Here is a 19,810-nt window from a genome sequence, read left to right on the forward strand (position 1 = left end):
AGTGTGCATTCGATTAAGGTGGTGGCATTCTGTGTTTTTGCTACATTACAAGGATCTGCTGGATGGTGGAAGATCATTTTTACCTGAATAGATACAGTATAGACTGAATAGATAACATTTGGCACATTGAACAATGGGGTTTATTTACTAAAGGCACATCTGCTGTGCACTACAAGTGCACTTGGAAGTGCAGCCGCTATAGATCTGAGGGAGACATGCAAGGAAAATAAAAAACAAAGATTTTGCTTGCACATAATTGGATGATAGAAATCAGCAGAGCTTCCCTTCATATCAGATCTTCCCCTCAGAACTACAGTGACTGCACTTCCAAGTGCACTTGTAGTGCACAGTTGATTTGCCTTTAGTAAACAAGCCCCATTGTTCAATGTGCCATATTATTTGGGGGGTTGTATTGTATGTTTTTGTTAAATTTACTGGCCCTGCATCATTTTACGATATTGTACGTTTTTAGATTTGGGTATATCAAATTTTGTTTGCCAGCAGTCACACCTGTTATCACAGCAGATTCATTACCATACATTAATAAAGACCATGAATGTCTGCTCAGATAAGTCTGTACAGTCTAGTTCTGAAGTTATGCTCTAAACCAGGGTTTCTCAACTCCAGTCCTCAAGGCGCCCCAACAGGTCATGTTTTCAGGTTTTCCCTCAGATGAAATGGCTGTGGAAATTACTAGGGCATTGAAACTGATCAAATCACCTGTGAAAAATAATGGAAACCGTAAAAACATGACCTGTTGGGGCGCCTTGAGGACTGGAGTTGAGAAACACTGCTCTAAACTGCAACTTTACTTTAAGATGTGGGCTAAAGAAACAGGGTAGTCTATGGTTTAAAACCCATAGAAATAAGGAGACAAACGGCAAATTGTTATGGGTCCAGCAGTAATCCTTATTTTCACTATACAAATGTTCAGTGCTGCAAATGTAAAGCAGCTATCCTCGAATTATTATATGAAATGTTTAAAGATAACACTGGAAAGAGAAATGACTACGGATGTGTGTTAACATTAGCAAGTGTTAAAATGAATTTAAATTCATAGACACCCCTTGATAAAATTTAATTCTCTCCAACACCTAGGAGGATAACACATTTCCATACAGAAATAGCACCCAGCAGCGTCAGTGAATGCACAGAGACCAGGAGGCAGAGGATCAGGGTGCTGTCAGCAGGTCCCTGCAGAAATGCATTAACTCCACAGAAAGAGATAAGCAATTCCCAATGGTACATTCATAAATTATAACTGAGCGCATGACAGCAAGGTCTGAGTGCTTATCTTACTAATGCTCCACTAACATGATTCTCTATTGCAAATGAAAAACAAATATATTAAATACAAAGGAGCAGACAGGAAGATATGTTCTATGTCATATTTGGAAACACTGAAGAAAAAAAAATTGCTATAAAGATTAAAATGCAGTTATGTCTTTGGATGTACACGTGTTCATTTCAACATAAAGCAAGGTTTCAGGAATACAGTAAATACAATAGTGTGAACATATGAATTAAAGGTAAAAAAAAATTGCAGTCCTCCTTCACTTACCTCATCCTTCGATTTTGCTTTAAAATGTCCTTATTTCTTCTGAGAAATCCTCACTTCCTGTTCTTCTGTCTGTAACTCCACACAGTAATGCAATGCTTTCTCCCTGGTGTGGAGTTTCATGCTTGCCCCCTCCCTTGGACTACAGGAGAGTCAGGACACCCACTAACACACAGCTCCTTTCTCTATCTGCAATGTAGAGAGCGTCCTGACTGTAGTCCAAGGGAGGGGGTGAGCACGACACTCCACACCAGGGAGAAAAATCAGAAAAAGGAAAGACCTCCTTCTGTGTGTGTCCCAGAAGATGACAGGGCCATTCAGAAAGTGCTGTGTGACTCACGTATGCGCAGTAGGAAACCTGCTGTGAAGCCTAGAGCTCCACTGCCGGTTTTCACTAGTTACAATGGCAACGCCTGCACCTGTTCTGATGGACGGATTGGCCTCCGGGACGTGGGGGTGGGGGGCGACATCGCAAGCTCCCTGGACAGGCAAGTGTCCTTATTAAAAGTCAGCAGCGTACAGTGTTTGTAGCTGCCGATTAAAAAAAAAATGTTGAGGGTGAAACTCCACTTTAAGTCAAAGTACTTGATATATTAATGCTTATTTAGCGACAGTGATTCGCTAAAGTGTTAAAAGGAAGGATTTTTTAAAATGGCTTGTATTTTCATTTTTTGATTGAGCTGCCTCACTGCATTATGGATTTAGACTAAAAATTAAAATAGGAACTGAACACTGAAAGCCAAGTAAAAACTTAGGGCCTGATCCACAAAAGGGATACGCCGGCGTATCTACTGATACGCCGTCGTATCCCTGTTTCTATCTATGGAACTGATCCACAGAATCAGTTTCTCATAGATAGGCAGAAGATCCGACATGTGTAAGGGACTTACACTGTCGGATCTTAGGATGCAGTACCGCAGCCGCCGCTGGGGGCATTTCTCGTCAAAATCCAGCGTCGGGTATGCAAATTAGCACTTACAGAGATCCACAAAGCTTTTACGCTTCGTTTTTTCTCCGTAAGTATTAGTTTGCCGTCGCAAAATTAGGGCTGCTTTTACAAAGTGTAAAGTTAGTACACCATGTAAAAGTAGACCCTTCTTTCCCGCGACGCTGTCAAATTTTTTTTTACATTTTTTTTTCCCGCCGCATCTCTTTTTTTTCCCGACGCAACTTTTTTTACCCGGCGCGATTCACAAAACTCGGCGTAACGTAAAACCGCGCAATGCACGTCGGGAAAATCGCGTTGGGAGCATGCGCAGTATGCCTAATTTAAATGGGACTCGCCCCATTAGATTAGGAACGCCTTGCGCCGGACGGATTTAAGTTACACCGCTCAAAATTTCTAGGTAAGTGCTTTGTGGATCGGACACTTAGGTAGAGATTTTGCGGCGGTGTAACTTAAATAGGAAAATTTAAGTTACGGCCGCTTTGTGGATCAGGCCCTTAGTTCAGGTGGCCGACTAAAAAGGCAGGCGGAGGAATACTAGATAGTATTATCGCTGTAGACTTCTTGTAGCTGTCATTTCCCCATTACTGACTTACCATGACTCATTCTGTACTGTGTCCTGTGTGAAGGTGGCCATCTTGGTAGAGGCGGGGCCATGCTTTCTAATGTCAGAGCCTGCAGCAATCAGAACACTAAAAAGCACAGAGATGACATCACCAAATCTAATGCCAAAGAGGCTCAAAGCAGTAAAAAGCAACAGGGACTTGGATCTCACTCTGCAGATATACAGCTATAAAGTTGGATGTACAGTAGTGTGTAGACACACTTACATACCAGGAAGTGCACTGCTATTTTTTTTAGAAGGAATTGAAGACAAAGGGTACGCACATTGTGAGTTCAGTTCCACTTTGATAGGAGACTCAACACTTGGGATTCAGTTTCTTACCCTGGTATTTTTCTACCCCGATTCCTTTCTTTTAAACACACAATTCTGTGCAATGGCTCTATAAAGTTTATTTAAAATAAAACATCTTATGTAAAGCAATTCAGCGCAATCATGTAAACGCTTACTTGCTTTACTGTCGTGTGCAAAAGTATTACTAGTATTAACAGAACCCATAAGGCTGGCACACAACAAAAGTAAAACCTTTAAAGCCCAGAAAACAGTTGCAGTTGGCAACTCTGCAATAAAAGGCAAAAGCTAGTCTTTATTCGATAATGTCATCCTTTCATGGATAGATACTTTTTAAAGAAAATGTAAATGTTTTATACCCCAGGAGAGGCCAAGTCTTGCCCACCGCACAATTCTGGTAATGGCAGTGCAGTTTGTTTCTTTGGAGTCGTTTAAAATTACATGGTTTTAAAGGATTATTTTACCCTGCCTATTCAGAAGAAGCTTAAGACCTCCGTTTTATTTTCTTTTTCTAAATGAAGACACCGCAAGCATTGCTTTTAAGCACAATTCATCTTCTCTGCAACATTTCAGCCTTTTCGAGGCAGCTCAGCGCCCTCCTCCTTTCTCTGGCTTGCTTCCTCCTAAACTCTGGAGCCCTACTAGGTGTAGCTTCAGGGCAGAAAGGATGTTACATGCTGTGCCTAGCTGCAAATACTACAATAAAAGATAGCGCTGTGGATTCCTTGTACGCTCAGGTTGACGACTCAACTGCCTGATTGAGCAAACTCAATCAAGGGAAGACAATCGATATTTCTCTAGATACACACAGCGGTTGACAGTTTCATTTGGATGTCCAAATTATCCAATGAACGTTCTACATCTGAATACTACTGAAATTAAATATTTTCTGATGAATGATGAGAAAATGATTTTCTTTGAAAAAGCCTTTTGCCACTCTCGATAAGGATTTCCAACACCAGCAGCCACAACAGACTGAGAAAGATTTGCGGTGTTCAGACAAGCCAGGAAATGCACAATTCAGCGTGCGGAGGACAACAGGGGAATAGCATCCTCAGAAATCCTGAGATAGTGATAAGCAGCTGCATTGCAGGTGCACAAAAATGAGATTTCTTTCATTTGCAGGCATTTAAATATTACCTCAGGACAGTTTATTCTTTTACCATCAGTTATACTACATTCTTACAACATTAATCTATTAATAGTAAACAGCACCGCTGTTCCTGCATTTCATGGATCTATGCCCAATGAATAAACTTAAGCAGGCATGACAAGAATTCCATCTTGCCTCATTGACCAGGCATCAGCTATCTATATAAAATGATTTATATCTGTTCTGTCAGTATAAAAATGTTATCGTTTATATGACTACACCTAAACTGTACATGCAAAATGCAGTGATATACGGACAATGGTATTTTTACATTTTCTGGGTCCTGCATTTCTAAGAGAGAGGTAAAACAAGACTAATGCTAGAAATATGCAGGCTTGCTGTGCCGCCTTCTGAGCATGCCAATTTTCTGGCTGAAGGATGATACAGGAAGGGATGATAGAAAATATGACTGGGAACATTGACCTTCCGCTCGGTGTGCTCCATTGCAGTACTACATGCTTGACATTTGCATGGACCTTGATGCCCATGTGCAACTGGACTGCCTCTATACAATTATTGTTTGCCTTCACAATGTTGTGTTTTCTTTGAAGTGAACCTCAGGGTTACTTGTAAAAAAAATTGCAGGAGCCCTGTAATGAAAATCATCTATGCTTAATTTCCCAGTGCCCCATATCTTGAAATGCTCCAGCTTCATTGCTTCCTGGATGCTGCAATTATTCAACCCTTCTGGGTGGATCGAATACCTTCTTCAACCTGTTGTAAACAGTGGATCCTTCTGCCTGCTCATAAATCCTGCAATGACGTATGAGCTGGTAAAAGAAAATACAGGGTGCTGAGGGTGAAGCAGGTATTCACACAGATGGAAGTGTGGAATGCCTGCAGGGTTAACACCTTCGCTAGAGGTTTTGAGACAATTTTATGATGCCTATTAGCAGGGAGCAAACTTTACAGAGGTGCCTTGGCACAACAATGTGGCTTTACATGCCATTTGCAAGTGTATGCAACAAAAACCCTGTTTTATAAAGCAAACTAAACTGAAAGCAGTTTGGACTGTTTTCTGTATAGCTGATAAGTGTCCCGGGGAAATTTTTGTAGTGCATTCATCCGTGAACTGCTCTGACTGTGCAAACTTTACTTATACTTAAAAAGCAAAAAAGCAAACAAAGAAAAAAAAAAAGGCTTGCGTTCCATTTTATAATTCAAAACTGGGTGGGCTGTGGTAACTTGGTCTTTCAGAAAGAGTTGATTTATTTTGACATGCTACTACTATACTGCACACAGCAATGCTATTTAACCAAAATAACCAGAATTTGCCTCAATTTGGCCAAGAAGTAGAACTCATAGTATATACTGTATGAGACAGGCTCAACTCGTAGTAAACCATAAACAAGTACAGGTCTGTCCTTAATATGAAGACTGGCTAAAAGTTTACATAGAAAAAGGATGCTTTTGCCCAACCAAAGCTCTGCAAGGCTTGGGGGCTCCAGGACCAAGAATATACCCTAGGTAGAACCCAAGGATCCGCGTTTGAGAACGTTTTTCTCCATATTAGCCATAAACACTAGGACACATGATTTACAGCATGCAAAAGGCTGCCAGCAAGTGCCTTCCTATATCCAAAACAAAAAGAAATTTGGCAGGACAAAATGGAAAAGTGTTAGAACCCATGTCAGGTTTTTATTGCAATTTTGGGCTTCTGAGAGAAAACTAGAAGAAGTGAGAGAACATTTGCAATATAGACACCGACCACAATAAAAAGCCTTCCCCTTAGTCTACAAAAAAATGTTGATTGCGGTGTTCCTGTAGATTTTCACTCACTTCCTGTTTGGTGAAACAACTGTCACTATAAAAGTAAGCTAGGGGAAATCTCTTAAACAGGACCCTGGATAACAGTTAAAATCTGACAGGTGTTTTAATGCTTCCCCATACAAAACTAAAACAAAGTTTTGGCTGGTCATACACTTCTATAAACCACTTACACCAGCCTGGTCCATTGCGCTTGTTGCATTAATGTGCGTTGCATTAGGACAGCCTATTCTTTTGAATGGGCTGCCAATGCACCACAGCAGACCAAAAAAGGTACATGCAGCATTTTTAGCAGCCAACTGCAAGCTAGTATGTAGCCGTGCATTGCGCTGCAATGCATATTCGTCAGCAAGGTGGACTTGGTTTGGGCCCCTCTTACAGCAATTACTGCCTCAATGCGGCATGGGATGGAAGCGATCAGACTGTGGCACTGCTGAGGTGTTATGGAAGACCAGGATGCTTCAATAGCGGCCTTCAGCTCTTCTGCACCAGCAGATGACATGGCTCCCCAAATCAACACAGACTATGGAAACTTCACACTGGACTTCAAGCATCTTGCAGTGTGTGCCTCTCCATTCTTCCTCCATACTCTGGGTTCTTGGTTTCCAAATGAGATGCAAAATTTGTTATCAGAAAAGAGGACTTTGGACCACTGAGCAACAGACCAGGTCTGTTTTTTTAGCCCAGGTAAGACGCTTCTGACGTTATTTGTTGTTCAGGAGTGGCTTTAAAAGAGGAATACGACATTTGAAGCCCATGTTCGGGATCCGTCTGTGTGTGGTGACTCTTGATGCACTGACTCCAGCCTCAGTCCACTCCTTGTGAAAGTCCCCAACACTTTTGAATGGCCTTTTCCTGACAATCCTCTCCAGGCTGCAGGTCATCCCTGCTGCTTGTGCACCTTTTTCTTCCACACTTTCCCCTTCCACATAACTTTCTATTAATGTGCTTTGATACAGCACTTTGGGAACATCCAAATTCTTTACCAAATTACCTTTTGAGACTTTCCCTCCTTATGGAGGGTGTCAATTATGGTTTTCTGCACAACTGTCAGGTCAGCAGTCTTCCCCATGATTGTGATTCCTACTGAACCAGACAGAGATCATTTAAAGGCTCAGGAACCCTTTGCAGGTGTTATGGCTTAATTATCTGATTAGAGTGGGACACTTTGAGCCTAGAATATTGCACCTTTTCAAAATATTCTAATTTTCTGAGATTGTGGATTTGGGGTTTTCATGAGCTGTAAGCCAAATTCATCACAATTATGACAAATCACGGCTTTAACTATCTTGCTTTGCATGCAATGAGTCCATCTCATATATTAATTTCACATTTTAAGTTGCATTATTAAAATTAATGAACTTTTGCACGATATTCAAATTTTTTGGAGTTTCACCTGTATAGCGTGCCTTGCTGCGCAACGTGCAATACTGCAACTCAGTAGTGTGAATGGGCTCTAAAATTAATTCAATTATTTCTAAATGCAGTATTGTATTCAGATTAGGCGTTTCCCCTGTGGCTGAATGAAACAAAAACTTAATAGGCCCCTTAAAGAGGCTAAAAACGCAGTATGCTAGGCTTGACTGAATCTGGTAAAATAAGCTATTCCTTGTACACCTGCTTTACATACGCAAGATTTGTCTCTCTTTTGTCTAGAGAAAGCTAGCACAGTTGGCTCTGTGCTTAGAAACAGCTCTAATCCGTATACAAGGCACCATAATGTGATCTAAATTGAAATCTCTATAAAAACTGGAGCGGGTGGAGTGAAAACAGTTTGTATGGGCTCTAAATCTGAATCCTGAGCCTCAACATTTTAAGTAAATTTGGGGTTACTGCATTTTCTGCTCTTGGTGTGAGTTTGCTTTACAATAAGTCTGTTTTATCCCAGTTGCCACATACTTTTATCATATATTTATTCATACTAGTACACAACAGAGCAATATAAAATAGTGCAACAAGCAAGTCTGCAAACTGCAGGTTTTTATATTTCCAACGACAGAGGTAACATATTGTGGTTTTGAACATATTTTTTAGCAAGGTAAACCTGAAATAATACATGTGAATTATGCCATGTCTTCTATCCGAGCCAGCAGATGTAGCTCTAGTCTACTTTTCACATGGTTAGCTATTTCAGATCCCAAAAGTAAAGATTTATTTCCTTCATTTTCTGTACCCCATTGGGGAGATTTACATTTACTTTCTGTTCTATGCCAAAACAGGAAGTGAGAGGAAATCCCTGCAAAGTGATACTAACGTCTCAGTTTTTTTTTAGGTAAAAATAACAAACATGTTATACTTGCCTGCACTGTGCAGTGGATTTTCACAGAGCAGTCCAGATCTTACCTTTCCTCCTGGTAAGTGCCCCCTACAGCAAGCAGCACGCTATGGGGGCACCCGAGCCAAGCTGCTGACACAGAGCTGCGGCCTGGCCCTACAGCCTTTCTCTCCTCATTGGCTGACTGGCTTTGATTGACGGCAGCAGGAACCAATGGCAATGCGCTGCTGTTTCAGCCAATGAGGGGGGAGCCCCCAGGCAACCAAGACACTCCTACATCATTGATAGATCTAGATGGGGCTCAGGTAAGTATTAGGGGGGCTCAGAGGGGCTGCTGCACACAAAAGGCTTTTTATTCTAATGCATAGAATAAATTAGGATAAAAAAACTTCCGCCTTTACAATGACTTTAAGGTAATCCCTTTGGGCCTCACAGGCTACCAGAACTAGTGTCCCCATTGGAAGATTTTTCCCTCGATTACTTTTTCTGGAACAACCCAAAATTTGCGATTTTATTTTACGTTCACTTTTAACTATAATGGTAAACAGGAAAATTAGTGTGAATCACCCCAACAGGGGTCACAGACAGCAATAATAACCTAATAGGTGTTCTAATCTGTCTCCACTGTGTTGAAAACTCAAAGAAGTTCCAAGTTTCAATGGAAAAAAGTTTCATAAATACTTATCTTACCTGTGTAGCACCCTCTAGTGTACAGTTTAGTCAATTTATGCTGACTCACAGTAGTTATGCAAGTCTGGGTAATTGCTGTGGGGTCAGCTTAAGGTCAGGGTGAAGGGCTCTGCAGACCAGGCCTCTATTGCCTCCCCCTGGTTCTGGAGGTCCATGGAAACTTATAGAAACTAGTGGGAAGAGGTAAGGAGGCAGGGTCTGATTATTGATGGGAGTTTTGACTAATTCCTACACAGGAGGCCTGGCAGGATGGTAAGCTTGGCCCATACATATTGAAGAGCCTAGCCAGTGGGGGGCTGTCCAGTGGAAGATGTAGTGTTGAGGCTGGAGTTGTGAGGCCTGCTTGGGGGCCCTGCCTCAAGGCTGGAGCTGAGTAGAGAGGAAAAGAAGCTTTAGAGGGATCTCCACTAACCTACCATCTCATACAGGAGACACTCTGCTCAGCCAGCATGAGACCTGAACATAAGTCTATGCAAGCAGCAGGATTCAAGGAACCATGTGAGTACCCCTATCTGATGAGTATCCCTACTTGATCACGCCAGGGCCAATAAGGGAGAAGGATGCCAGATGCAATATTTAGCATGCTTACATGAGACAGTGTCACGGCCAACCTAAATCCGTTGCTATGGGGCATTTCTCAAAACAGCCAGGTGGGCTGGTATTTTCTACTGAAGAGACACATAGCTCCTACATACAGTTGAGGTCTTGCTATTTTCTATTGAGGTGACACAGAGCTCCTACATATAGTTGAGACTTTGCCATTTTCCATCAAGGGGACACAGTGCTCCTGCATACGGTTTGGGACTTGGGCTATTTCTACTAAGAGGACATAGAGCTCCTGCCAGAAGGTATCTGCTACTGATCCATTAGGTTGAAGTTTTGAAAGGATGGGAGCCCCATACCAACTTATACAGAATATCTAAAATATTTTTATATTGTAACAGTCAATGCGCTTCAGGGGATTTTTACTCCCCTTCATCATGGCTAAAAACTAGACAATAAATTGGGGAGATTTCCTTTTACTTGCTGTCCCATAGTCACAACAGAAAGTGAGAGGAAATTCCCCACAGAGAAAATCCCAGGTTGTTAACAGGGTCACCAGAAGTAGTGTCCCCAATGGAAGATTTCCCTTCTATTTCTATTTTGGTGACAACCTAAATTTGGGGATTTTCAGGTGTTCTAATCCCTCTCTACTTTTTGTTTTTTTTCTATATTGTATACACACACACACACACACACACACACACACACACACACACACACACATTATATATATATATATATATATATATATATATATATATATAATATATAAAAATATATTTTACACACTATATTACCAAAAGTATTTGGATGCTGCTACTCCTACACAAACTAATTGCATCCCAGTCTTAGTCCGTAGGGTTCAATATTGGGTTGGTCTACTCTTTGCAGCTATAACAGCTTCAACTATTCTGAGAAGGCTGTCCACAAGGTTTAGGAGTGTGTCTATGGGAATGTTTGACCATTCTTTCAGATCTATCACATAGTCCTGACCTCAACTCAATAGAACACATTTGGAATGAATTAGAGTGGAAGAGACTGTAAGCCAGGCATTTTCGTCCTCATCAGTGCCTGACCTCACAAATGCACTTCTGGAAGAATGGTCAAACATTCCCAAGACACACTGCTAAACCTTGTGGGCAGCCTTCCCAGAAGAGTTGAAGCGGTTATAGCTGCAAAGGGTGGGCCAACTCAATATTGAACCCTACGGACTAAGACTGGAATGCAGTTAAAGTTCATGTACGTGTAATGGCAGGCATCCCAATAATTTTGGTATAATAGTGTGTGTACACACACATATTATACATACACACACACAGACACAGTATACACACATTTTGTATATATACACACACACATTTTTTTCCCCCCAAAATGGTTTGAAAACCACTGAAAATGTTTAAAGATTCGATCAAAGTTTCCCTTAGATTAAATCAGAATTCTGATTGGTTATCAATTACTGCATTTTATGCATTGCTCTCTGTCTAATTAAATAAGCCTTAACAGGCTCAGGATAAAGACAAAAAAACTGTGCATGTAGCCCATAGCAACCTTTTATTTTGTTCACCTTCTGACCTGACAAAAAAATTTACAGTCAGTGCCTACTTGGGAGATATGGGCAACAAAGATCTTTTCTTTTCAGTTTTCACATGAGGCCTTATGTGGAAAGATGCATTGTCCTAAAATTCTACTAACTTATACAGACTAATAAAATAGGAGAAAGGTACTGAAGGAAATAAACTCTACACTGAACTACTGTAGTAGCTTTATTATTGTTCATGCCCTGCAGGAAAAACATAAAAAGGAAAAAATAGCTGTTTATTACAGATTGTGACACATTGGCTGATCAAATTCTCCACAAAACACTGTGAATGGCTATAAAGCCATCACTTCCACTCATCATATAGCTTTGTCCGCAGCAGTCTAAGCCACGGATAACCTCACATTACCTCATAAAAGCACAGTATAAAACTACAGCACATGCTTTCCAAAGCATGAACAAATAGGTAGCGCACTATAAGGCTTTCTGTTTTTGATAGGTAAAGAAGACTAAATAGTCCTTTTGTTTACCAGCCCCCACATCTTGCTATTTTTGTTGTAATTCACTGATAACCTGTAACTCTGACACAGCAGCAATTGCTGTCAATCTTTTGATAGAGAAATTGTAGCCATTGCTGTCAACCTTTTGATGCAGAAACAGTTTGTTGGTTATCCATGGAGATAGCTGAAGGCCACGAACATGAAACACCAGCATGATTTTTGCATTTTGCGAACAATGCAGATAGCTAAAGGCACTAAACAATGCAAAACACAATATTGGTGGAGCTATGAGTAATAGTCCACATTCCCATCCCACACGTTCCTGGGAAGTACTTTAGGATACTGGGTGCTGTAGCAACCACCAGATGGAGACTGGATCATGAAAGCCACAATGAATATTGTAGATTTGCCAGCATACCATGGATCTTCAGTCCCAATGGTTTTTAATAAAGCATGATCACATGACAAGCAAGAAAAAGTGCACATGCCTGACGAAGGGGTCCTGCGTAACTCCAAAAGGTTGCACTCTTGCTTGTGATAGTGCTTTATTAAAAACCATTTGGACTAAAGATCTGTGGTGTACTGGCAAAGATATTAAATAATGGAGCTATAGATGTCTCCACGCATGGCAGAAGAGTATGTTAGTATAGGACACGTTTCTCTTTTGTTGCATTTAAACAAAGTCTTAAACCACGTTATTTTTTGTGTATTTCTACTAAGATTCAATACTACCATTGGTTGGCCTATGATTCTAATGTCCCCTTATAAGAACCGATGGAAGTAAACATCCGAGAATGGCGTGAACAACTTAGATTAAGAGATTACCTGCAGCTCGGTCTGAAAAAAGAATTTCTGTGGACACTGTGAGCAGTCATAGATCTTGTCCTCTTGTCCATGGGCTGAGAAAATGTGCTGCTGCAACTTGTTGGCTTGAACAAATACTAAAAAAAAGAAGAAAAGAGAAACATTTAATGTACAACATAAAAATTAACCCTTACAACATATCAATTTCTAAAGCACTTCTAATGAACAATCCTGACTTGTGGCATGTTGCTTCTCATACTTACACATTATTTTCTATATTAGGCGGTCACAATCTTTTAATACATATCTATTTGACACTCAGTTGTAACTTGGATACTCTATCAGAAATTTTAGACAAGATATTCTAAGGGTAAAAGCTACAGAAGAGTAATCCAGATAAATGGTACAGTAAAAAAAGAAGGCCTGGAGGGAAGAAATAAGTGCAGATAAATGTCTAAACATTAAATGCATATGGCAGAAGGAATAATCAAACCAGATGGTGCAAAAAGAACCATTGGTATTTTCTTGTTTCAATTAATATAAATTGTTATAAAAGTTGCACTGCGATCATTAGAATGTCATTGACCATACACTTTCAAGTGGAACTTCACCCTCTTAATGAACATTGACTTTTTTTAATACTTATGCTGCTAGCATTAGTAAATAGATAGGCAAGTATATCATATTTACATGTTTTTTACCTTAAATTACTTCATGGTTTCCAAGCCTAGACAAATTATGTCATACATTCCAGGAGTCTTCAGGAGGGGATTTCTCAACGAAGCACACCCTCTCCTGCCTGCATGTCTGAGCTAAGGCAAGATGGTTTCCAGGAATAAATGCTACATGAATCATCTGCCATTACTCAAGATAGCCACTGCCAGAAATGCTGGGGGGGGGGGGGGGGTTTGCAAGTGATTTCTCAGCATAAAAAGGCTGAAAAACATGGATAAATGGGGAAGTTTGCTTTGAATAATACAAATGGCAGCACAGTGGTGCAGTGAGTAGCACTTTCGTCTAGCAGCAAAAGGGTCGCTGGTTCGAATCCCGACCACGACCCCATCTGCCTGGAGTTTGCATGTTCTCCCTGTGCATGCGTGTGTTTTCCTCCGGGTACTCCGGTTTCCTTCCACACTCCAAAGACATGCTGGTAGGTAAATTGGATCTTGTCCAAATTGGCCCAGTATATATATGTATGACTGTGTGTATGACTGTGTCCCAAGCGTGTCACGATCCTATGGGGTAAAATGACCGCACCTGCCAAGCAGACTCTGGCTGGAAAAAGCGCCCAGAGGCGATTCAGTTCGCATGAGTTGCGCTATACAAGTCATTCATTCAAATGACTTAAATAGTGCTTTTGGTTTGTGGTGCTCAGATACAATGTAGTTCCACTTTAAAAAGGTGGCTTTTTCGACTTCCGTGGATATCGTTTTTTTTTTTTTTTTAATTAGGGCTCACTCTTGTTATGACAGCAATGCTTCTTCCAGATGAACATATGCCCACCATGTACAATGCTTATCTAATGTCATAATGCTGTAGTGAAGGAAAGTGAGCTTTAAATTGGCTGTAAAGGTAAAAGGTTTTTAACCTTAAAGGAGTTGTAAAGGATAAAGTTTGCATAGAATGAGGGGTCACAGCGCTATGCTGGACCGGCATGGGATGGCTCAAAGGGGAGATGTTGTTTTCTCCCTTTTCCCCTGCTTGTCTCGTGCTGCAGGATCGGAGTCGCCGGGGCGGGACCGCCCCCCTCCCGTGATTGGTCAAAGGAGGATCGCACCCCATTGGTCGTGGCGTGCGGCGGGAGCCCGCGCTGAAGAAGGCTATATATACCCCTGCGTGAGGTGACCGCTCAGGCTGCTTCTTCCGTCACGCAGCAACGAGCGTCACCTCGCCTCACCTCACCGCCGCAGCCATGGATCCCTCCAGAGCCCGTGAGGAGCTTCTCTGCAAATTGCTAGAGAGGGCGGAGAGCGGAGGGGGGGAGGAATGGCTTAGGCGGTGCCTGGGTGATGAGGGCGGCTCTTGCTCCACTCCACCTATCCCAGAGGTGAAAACGGTCGGGGGCGGTACAAGGAAGCAGCCTGCCAGGAGGAATAAGAAGCAGAAAACGAACGCTCCTCTGCAGCCTGCCAGCCAAGAGGGAGCTGTGGCACAGGGTGCCCCTTGCCAACAAGGGGGCAGCGCTACTCCCCCCCTTGCGGGGTCCACGAGTGGGCACGTTCCTGGCGGTGAGAATCTTTATGTTAATCATTTTACTAAATTATCAAGTTTGATGGATTCTTTTTCTGAAGTGTTGAAACAATTTAAAGGGGCACACGATAGTGGTGCGGATATGAGTGGTGTCACACAAGGTGCACGGGGGTCCGGTGCCAGAGGTAACGTATTAAGAAGTGATGGTGATGTTTCATGCACACAGTTTGTTGGTGCTAAAAGAATGCAACATATGTCTGGTAATGAGTTTAATGGTGTTAATATGCATGATGATATCAGTGCGGTATGGCAAGATTTAGGTGACCCCGCAATGCAGGTCAATGATACTTATTTATCACATGCTAGTGGATACCAACCAATGTCGGTTAACCCTATGTTGCCAATTAGGCCTTCTGCCATGACGGTCGGCGAGTCCTCTTTTAAAGAGCCCCTCCCATGCGCTTTATCTCCACTGGGCTTTCATTTATCTAAAACAGTGAAAGAAAAAATATGGAGGGGGGAGTATCTTGACATTTTGTCACTGCTTCCTGCCTCTAAGGAATTTCTGTCCAAGTCGGACAAGCAGGCAGGGGAGAGAGCGGAGGAGGATAGGAGGAGGGCAATTCCCAAGACGTTTCAGAATTGGCTGCAGGCTTTCTGTATATATGCCGCAGTCATGGGTGAACGTTTTCCTGGTAAGTGCTCCGGATTATTCCAGCATCTGGATATAATCGCTGAGGCTTTCCGCCATTTTGGCGGCTCGGCATGGTTCACGTATGACGAGAATTTTCGTCAAAAGCTAGCGGTCCATCCCTCGTTGCACTGGGGGTCCAAGGATGTGGGCCTATGGCTCAACCTGATGCTACCAAAGCCACAGTTTACCCCCCGCCCCCAGGCGGCCGCTCAGAGCACATTTCGGAAGGGGTTTTGCTTCGCATTCAACGAAGGGCAATGTAAATTCCTCTCAAACTGCAGGTTTAAGCATGAATGCTCATACTGCAGCGGTACTCATGCGGCGACAAGATGTTTCCGCAAAGCTGCCGCAAGCTCTTTCCAGTCAGGTTCCAGCGGCTTGGGGAAGGGCCCCGACGCCAGTGAGCTTGCCAAAAATGCGCCCGTGGCTAGATCGTTATCCCGACCGCAAGATGGCAGTCCTGCTATCTGACGGGTTTACAGATGGTTTCCTGGTACCCACTTTCAGAGGCCCAGGATGTACAGTGGTACGGAACTTGCAATCGGCGGTTACGCATCTGGATATCGTCCGGGACAAGATTTACAAGGAGCTTTTGGAGGGTAGGATTGCCGGCCCCTTTTCCGACCCTATGTTTTCCGATTTTCGGGTGTCCCCCCTAGGCATTGTGCCAAAAAAGGAGGTCGGCAGCTTTAGATTGATCCACCATCTTTCCTACCCTCCCAAATTTTCTTTGAATGACGAAGTCGCAAATGTCAATGCACCAGTGTGTTACGCTTCATTTGATGAAGCGCTAGCCTTGCTAAGGCAGTCAGGCCAAGGGTCACTCTTAGCTAAGGCGGACATCAAGGCGGCTTTTCGCCTCCTCCCAGTTCACCCCCAGGGATTTAACTCCCTGGGCTTCCATTGCATGGGGCAATTTTATTTTGACAAATGCATGCCCATGGGGTTTTCTCTTTCATGTTATTATTTCGAAGCTTTTTCTTCTTTTTTGCATTGGGTAGCGGCAGAGGCGATACCCCAGAGTTTCATCCTACACTATCTGGATGATTTTTTATTTATTGGCCCGGCGGGGTCGTCGTTATGCATGGAATCGCTCCAGGTGTTTTCCGATGTCTGTAAGGAGTTCGGGGTTCCTCTGGCGCATGAGAAGACGGTTCTACCCGCAGTCTCCATAGAATTCCTGGGCATTACAATTGACGCTCAGAAGATGGAGTTCAGGTTACCGGAGCAAAAAGTGCAGAGGATGTCTTTGCTGATTACGGGTTTTCTAGCTAGGAAGAAGGTTTCGCTGAAAGAAGCCCAGTCCTTGCTGGGGCTTTTTGCTTTCGCGGCCAGGATCATCCCAATGGCTAGGGTGTTTTCGCGGAGATTCTCCTTAGCCCTGCGGGGTTACAAGAGCCCGTATGCTCATGTGCGAATCTCCAAGAGTATTAAGGAGGATTTGAAAATATGGGATTCCTTTTTAAATAATTTCAACGGTGCATCGGCCTGGCAAGAAGATTTCATGGATAGCACACAATTGGAATTCTTCACGGACGCGTCAGGGTCCGTCGGTTTCGGGGCCTTTTTGCAAGGTCATTGGTGTTCTAGCAGGTGGCACTTGGAGTGGCAACAGAAGGAAATATTGCAGAACCTGGTCCTTCTGGAGTTATTTCCGGTCATCGTTGCCGTTGTGATTTGGAAGGACGCCTTTGCGAACCGGAGGATTTTGGTCCATACGGACAACAAAGGCGTCCTTTTTGCAATTAACACGTTATCTTCGAAATCTGAACCAGTCATTAAATTACTACGGTTTTTGGTACTTCATTGCATGCGTTTTAATATTTGGTTGAAGGCTGAACACATAGCGGGAAAAGTGAATAATATAGCTGACGCTTTATCTCGTTCACAGCTCAGGAGGTTCCGGGAGTTGGCCCCGTCAGCGGATCCGCATGGCACCCCCTGCCCAGACTTCCTCTGGGGCTTAATCTGGGATTAATCTTCACCAACCTCAAGGCCTCGGTATCGGAGAAAACATGGACGGACTACAAGCACTCTTGGAGCAAGTGGTGTTTGTTCTGTCGCGAGGCGGGTTTGGATTCTCTTTTTGTCACTTCATATGTTGCGTTATCCTTTTTGTCCCATTTGATTCAATCCCAACTTAGCCAGGCCTCTATTAGCAGGATTCTCGCGGGAGTTTCTTTCTTTTTAAAATTTGCCGGTCTCCCCGCTTTGACTTCATATTTTCAAGTCACCCAGGTCATGAAGGGTCTTAGGAGATCTAACCCTGTGGTGGACGTCAGGCGTCCGATATCCATCTCTATGTTGGGGGACCTTCTGTCAGTCCTGCGGGAGGTATGTGTATCCGAATTCGAGGTTCTTCTTTTTAGAGCCGCATTCGCGGTAGCTTTCTTCGGTGCCCTTAGGCTAGGTGAATTCACAGCACCCAATAGGAAGTCATGGTCTTTTTTGCTTTTTTCGCATGTCCGTTTAGAGGGAGGCTCCCTTCACTTTTTTATGTGTAGGTCCAAGACATCCCAGCCAGGTCAGGGCCGTTGGTTTCGTTTGTCCAGTTCCCCAAATAGGGCCATCTGTCCAGTTCTTCACACATCAAACTATGTTTCTGCTAGGCCCGCGTCCGGCGGGTCATTTTTTATACATAAGGACTTATCCTCACTGACCAGGTTTCAGTTCTCGGCCGTTTTGGCCGCCTGTCTGAAATATCTGAACTTATCCGGTCTACGCTTTTCATCGCATTCGTTCAGAATCGGGGCGGCCACTACTGCCGACTCTCTGGGTTTGTCTGTTAACAAGGTAAAGAGTATAGGACGTTGGGGCAGTGACAGATACAAAATCTATGTCCGCCCGGGTCTCTTAACCCCTTGAATTTCTTTTTCAGATCATCCCAGGACAGTCGTATGGATCGTAGGCCACTCCTACATCTTTTGGGCCGCCAGGCAGGCTGGAGCTAGATCTTACTCGACTGCGTTAGGTCTGGACACAGATTTATTTATGATTTTTTGGTCTGGAGTCAGGGGCATGAGATGGCGGGGCTTGTTAGAGCATCTGTCCTACTTATCTGACATATGGCCCGCCCCCCCAGGTATTAGTCCTACACACGGGGGCGAATGACCTGGGAAAATACAGAACTTGGGATTTGCTGTGTGAGATGAAGAGGGACTTACACTCTATAACCCTAATGTACCCGGGGGTGGTGCTGGCTTATTCGGAGATGATCCCTAGGCTCCTATGGTCCCCTCAGGGCAGCCTTTTTTATGTGGATAGGATCCGTAGGCGCCTGAATAGGACGGTACATAGTTTCATTTCCTCCATTGGGGGAGTTTCCTTTCGTCACACCGAGTTGGAGGGGTTTTTGCCAGGATTATTCAGGAAGGATAAAGTGCACCTATCCATAATAGGTTTGGATATTTTTAATATGGGTCTCCAAAGTCTAATTGAATCGGCCACAGTGGTGGGGGGGCCACAGCCGGCAGCTTTGCGGCCGACTGGGGCCGGTGGGGAGTAGTCGTCCAGCTTCGGCTGGATGGACATTTATGTCATAAGAGTTTCAGCCAAAAAAGGGCTTATTTAATTATTTATTAATTTATTATAATTGTAACCCCCCATCCTGGTGGATGACACCGTGGCCAAAAATTTAATCCAATCTTAATAAAATTGTTGTATTATATTGGTGTGTTGTGTGTTATTATGGTATACCTTTGTGCTAGCCCATGAGGGGTCACAGCGCTATGCTGGACCGGCATGGGATGGCTCAAAGGGGAGATGTTGTTTTCTCCCTTTTCCCCTGCTTGTCTCGTGCTGCAGGATCGGAGTCGCCGGGGCGGGACCGCCCCCCTCCCGTGATTGGTCAAAGGAGGATCGCACCCCATTGGTCGTGGCGTGCGGCGGGAGCCCGCGCTGAAGAAGGCTATATATACCCCTGCGTGAGGTGACCGCTCAGGCTGCTTCTTCCGTCACGCAGCAACGCCCACCCGCCCCCCCCCTTTTTTGTTTTACCCCCCTTTTTCCCGTCACGAGGTCATCCGAAGTGGGGAGTAGTCGTCCAGCTTCGGCTGGATGGACATTTATGTCATAAGAGTTTCAGCCAAAAAAGGGCTTATTTAATTATTTATTAATTTATTATAATTGTAACCCCCCGGTGGATGACACCGTGGCCAAAAATTTAATCCAATCTTAATAAAATTGTTGTATTATATTGGTGTGTTGTGTGTTATTATGGTATACCTTTGTGCTAGCC

General features: G+C 43.4%; 1 protein-coding gene across 5 annotated transcripts in view; it reads right to left on the reverse strand.

Annotated features, from left to right (window-relative positions):
• The window catches only part of ZNF521 (zinc finger protein 521), a 432,628-nt gene that overhangs the window by 32,630 nt on the left and 380,188 nt on the right, over positions 1-19,810 (reverse strand). For all 5 annotated transcript variants that reach the window (XM_040354090.1, XM_040354087.1, XM_040354088.1 and 2 more), the window contains one exon: positions 12,711-12,826. In XM_040354090.1, the coding sequence (XP_040210024.1) occupies positions 12,711-12,826 (116 nt within the window). The remainder of the gene's footprint in view (positions 1-12,710; positions 12,827-19,810) is intronic.

Source organism: Rana temporaria, chromosome 5 (genome assembly GCF_905171775.1).
Source record: "Rana temporaria chromosome 5, aRanTem1.1, whole genome shotgun sequence".
Taxonomy (NCBI): Eukaryota; Metazoa; Chordata; class Amphibia; order Anura; family Ranidae; genus Rana; species Rana temporaria.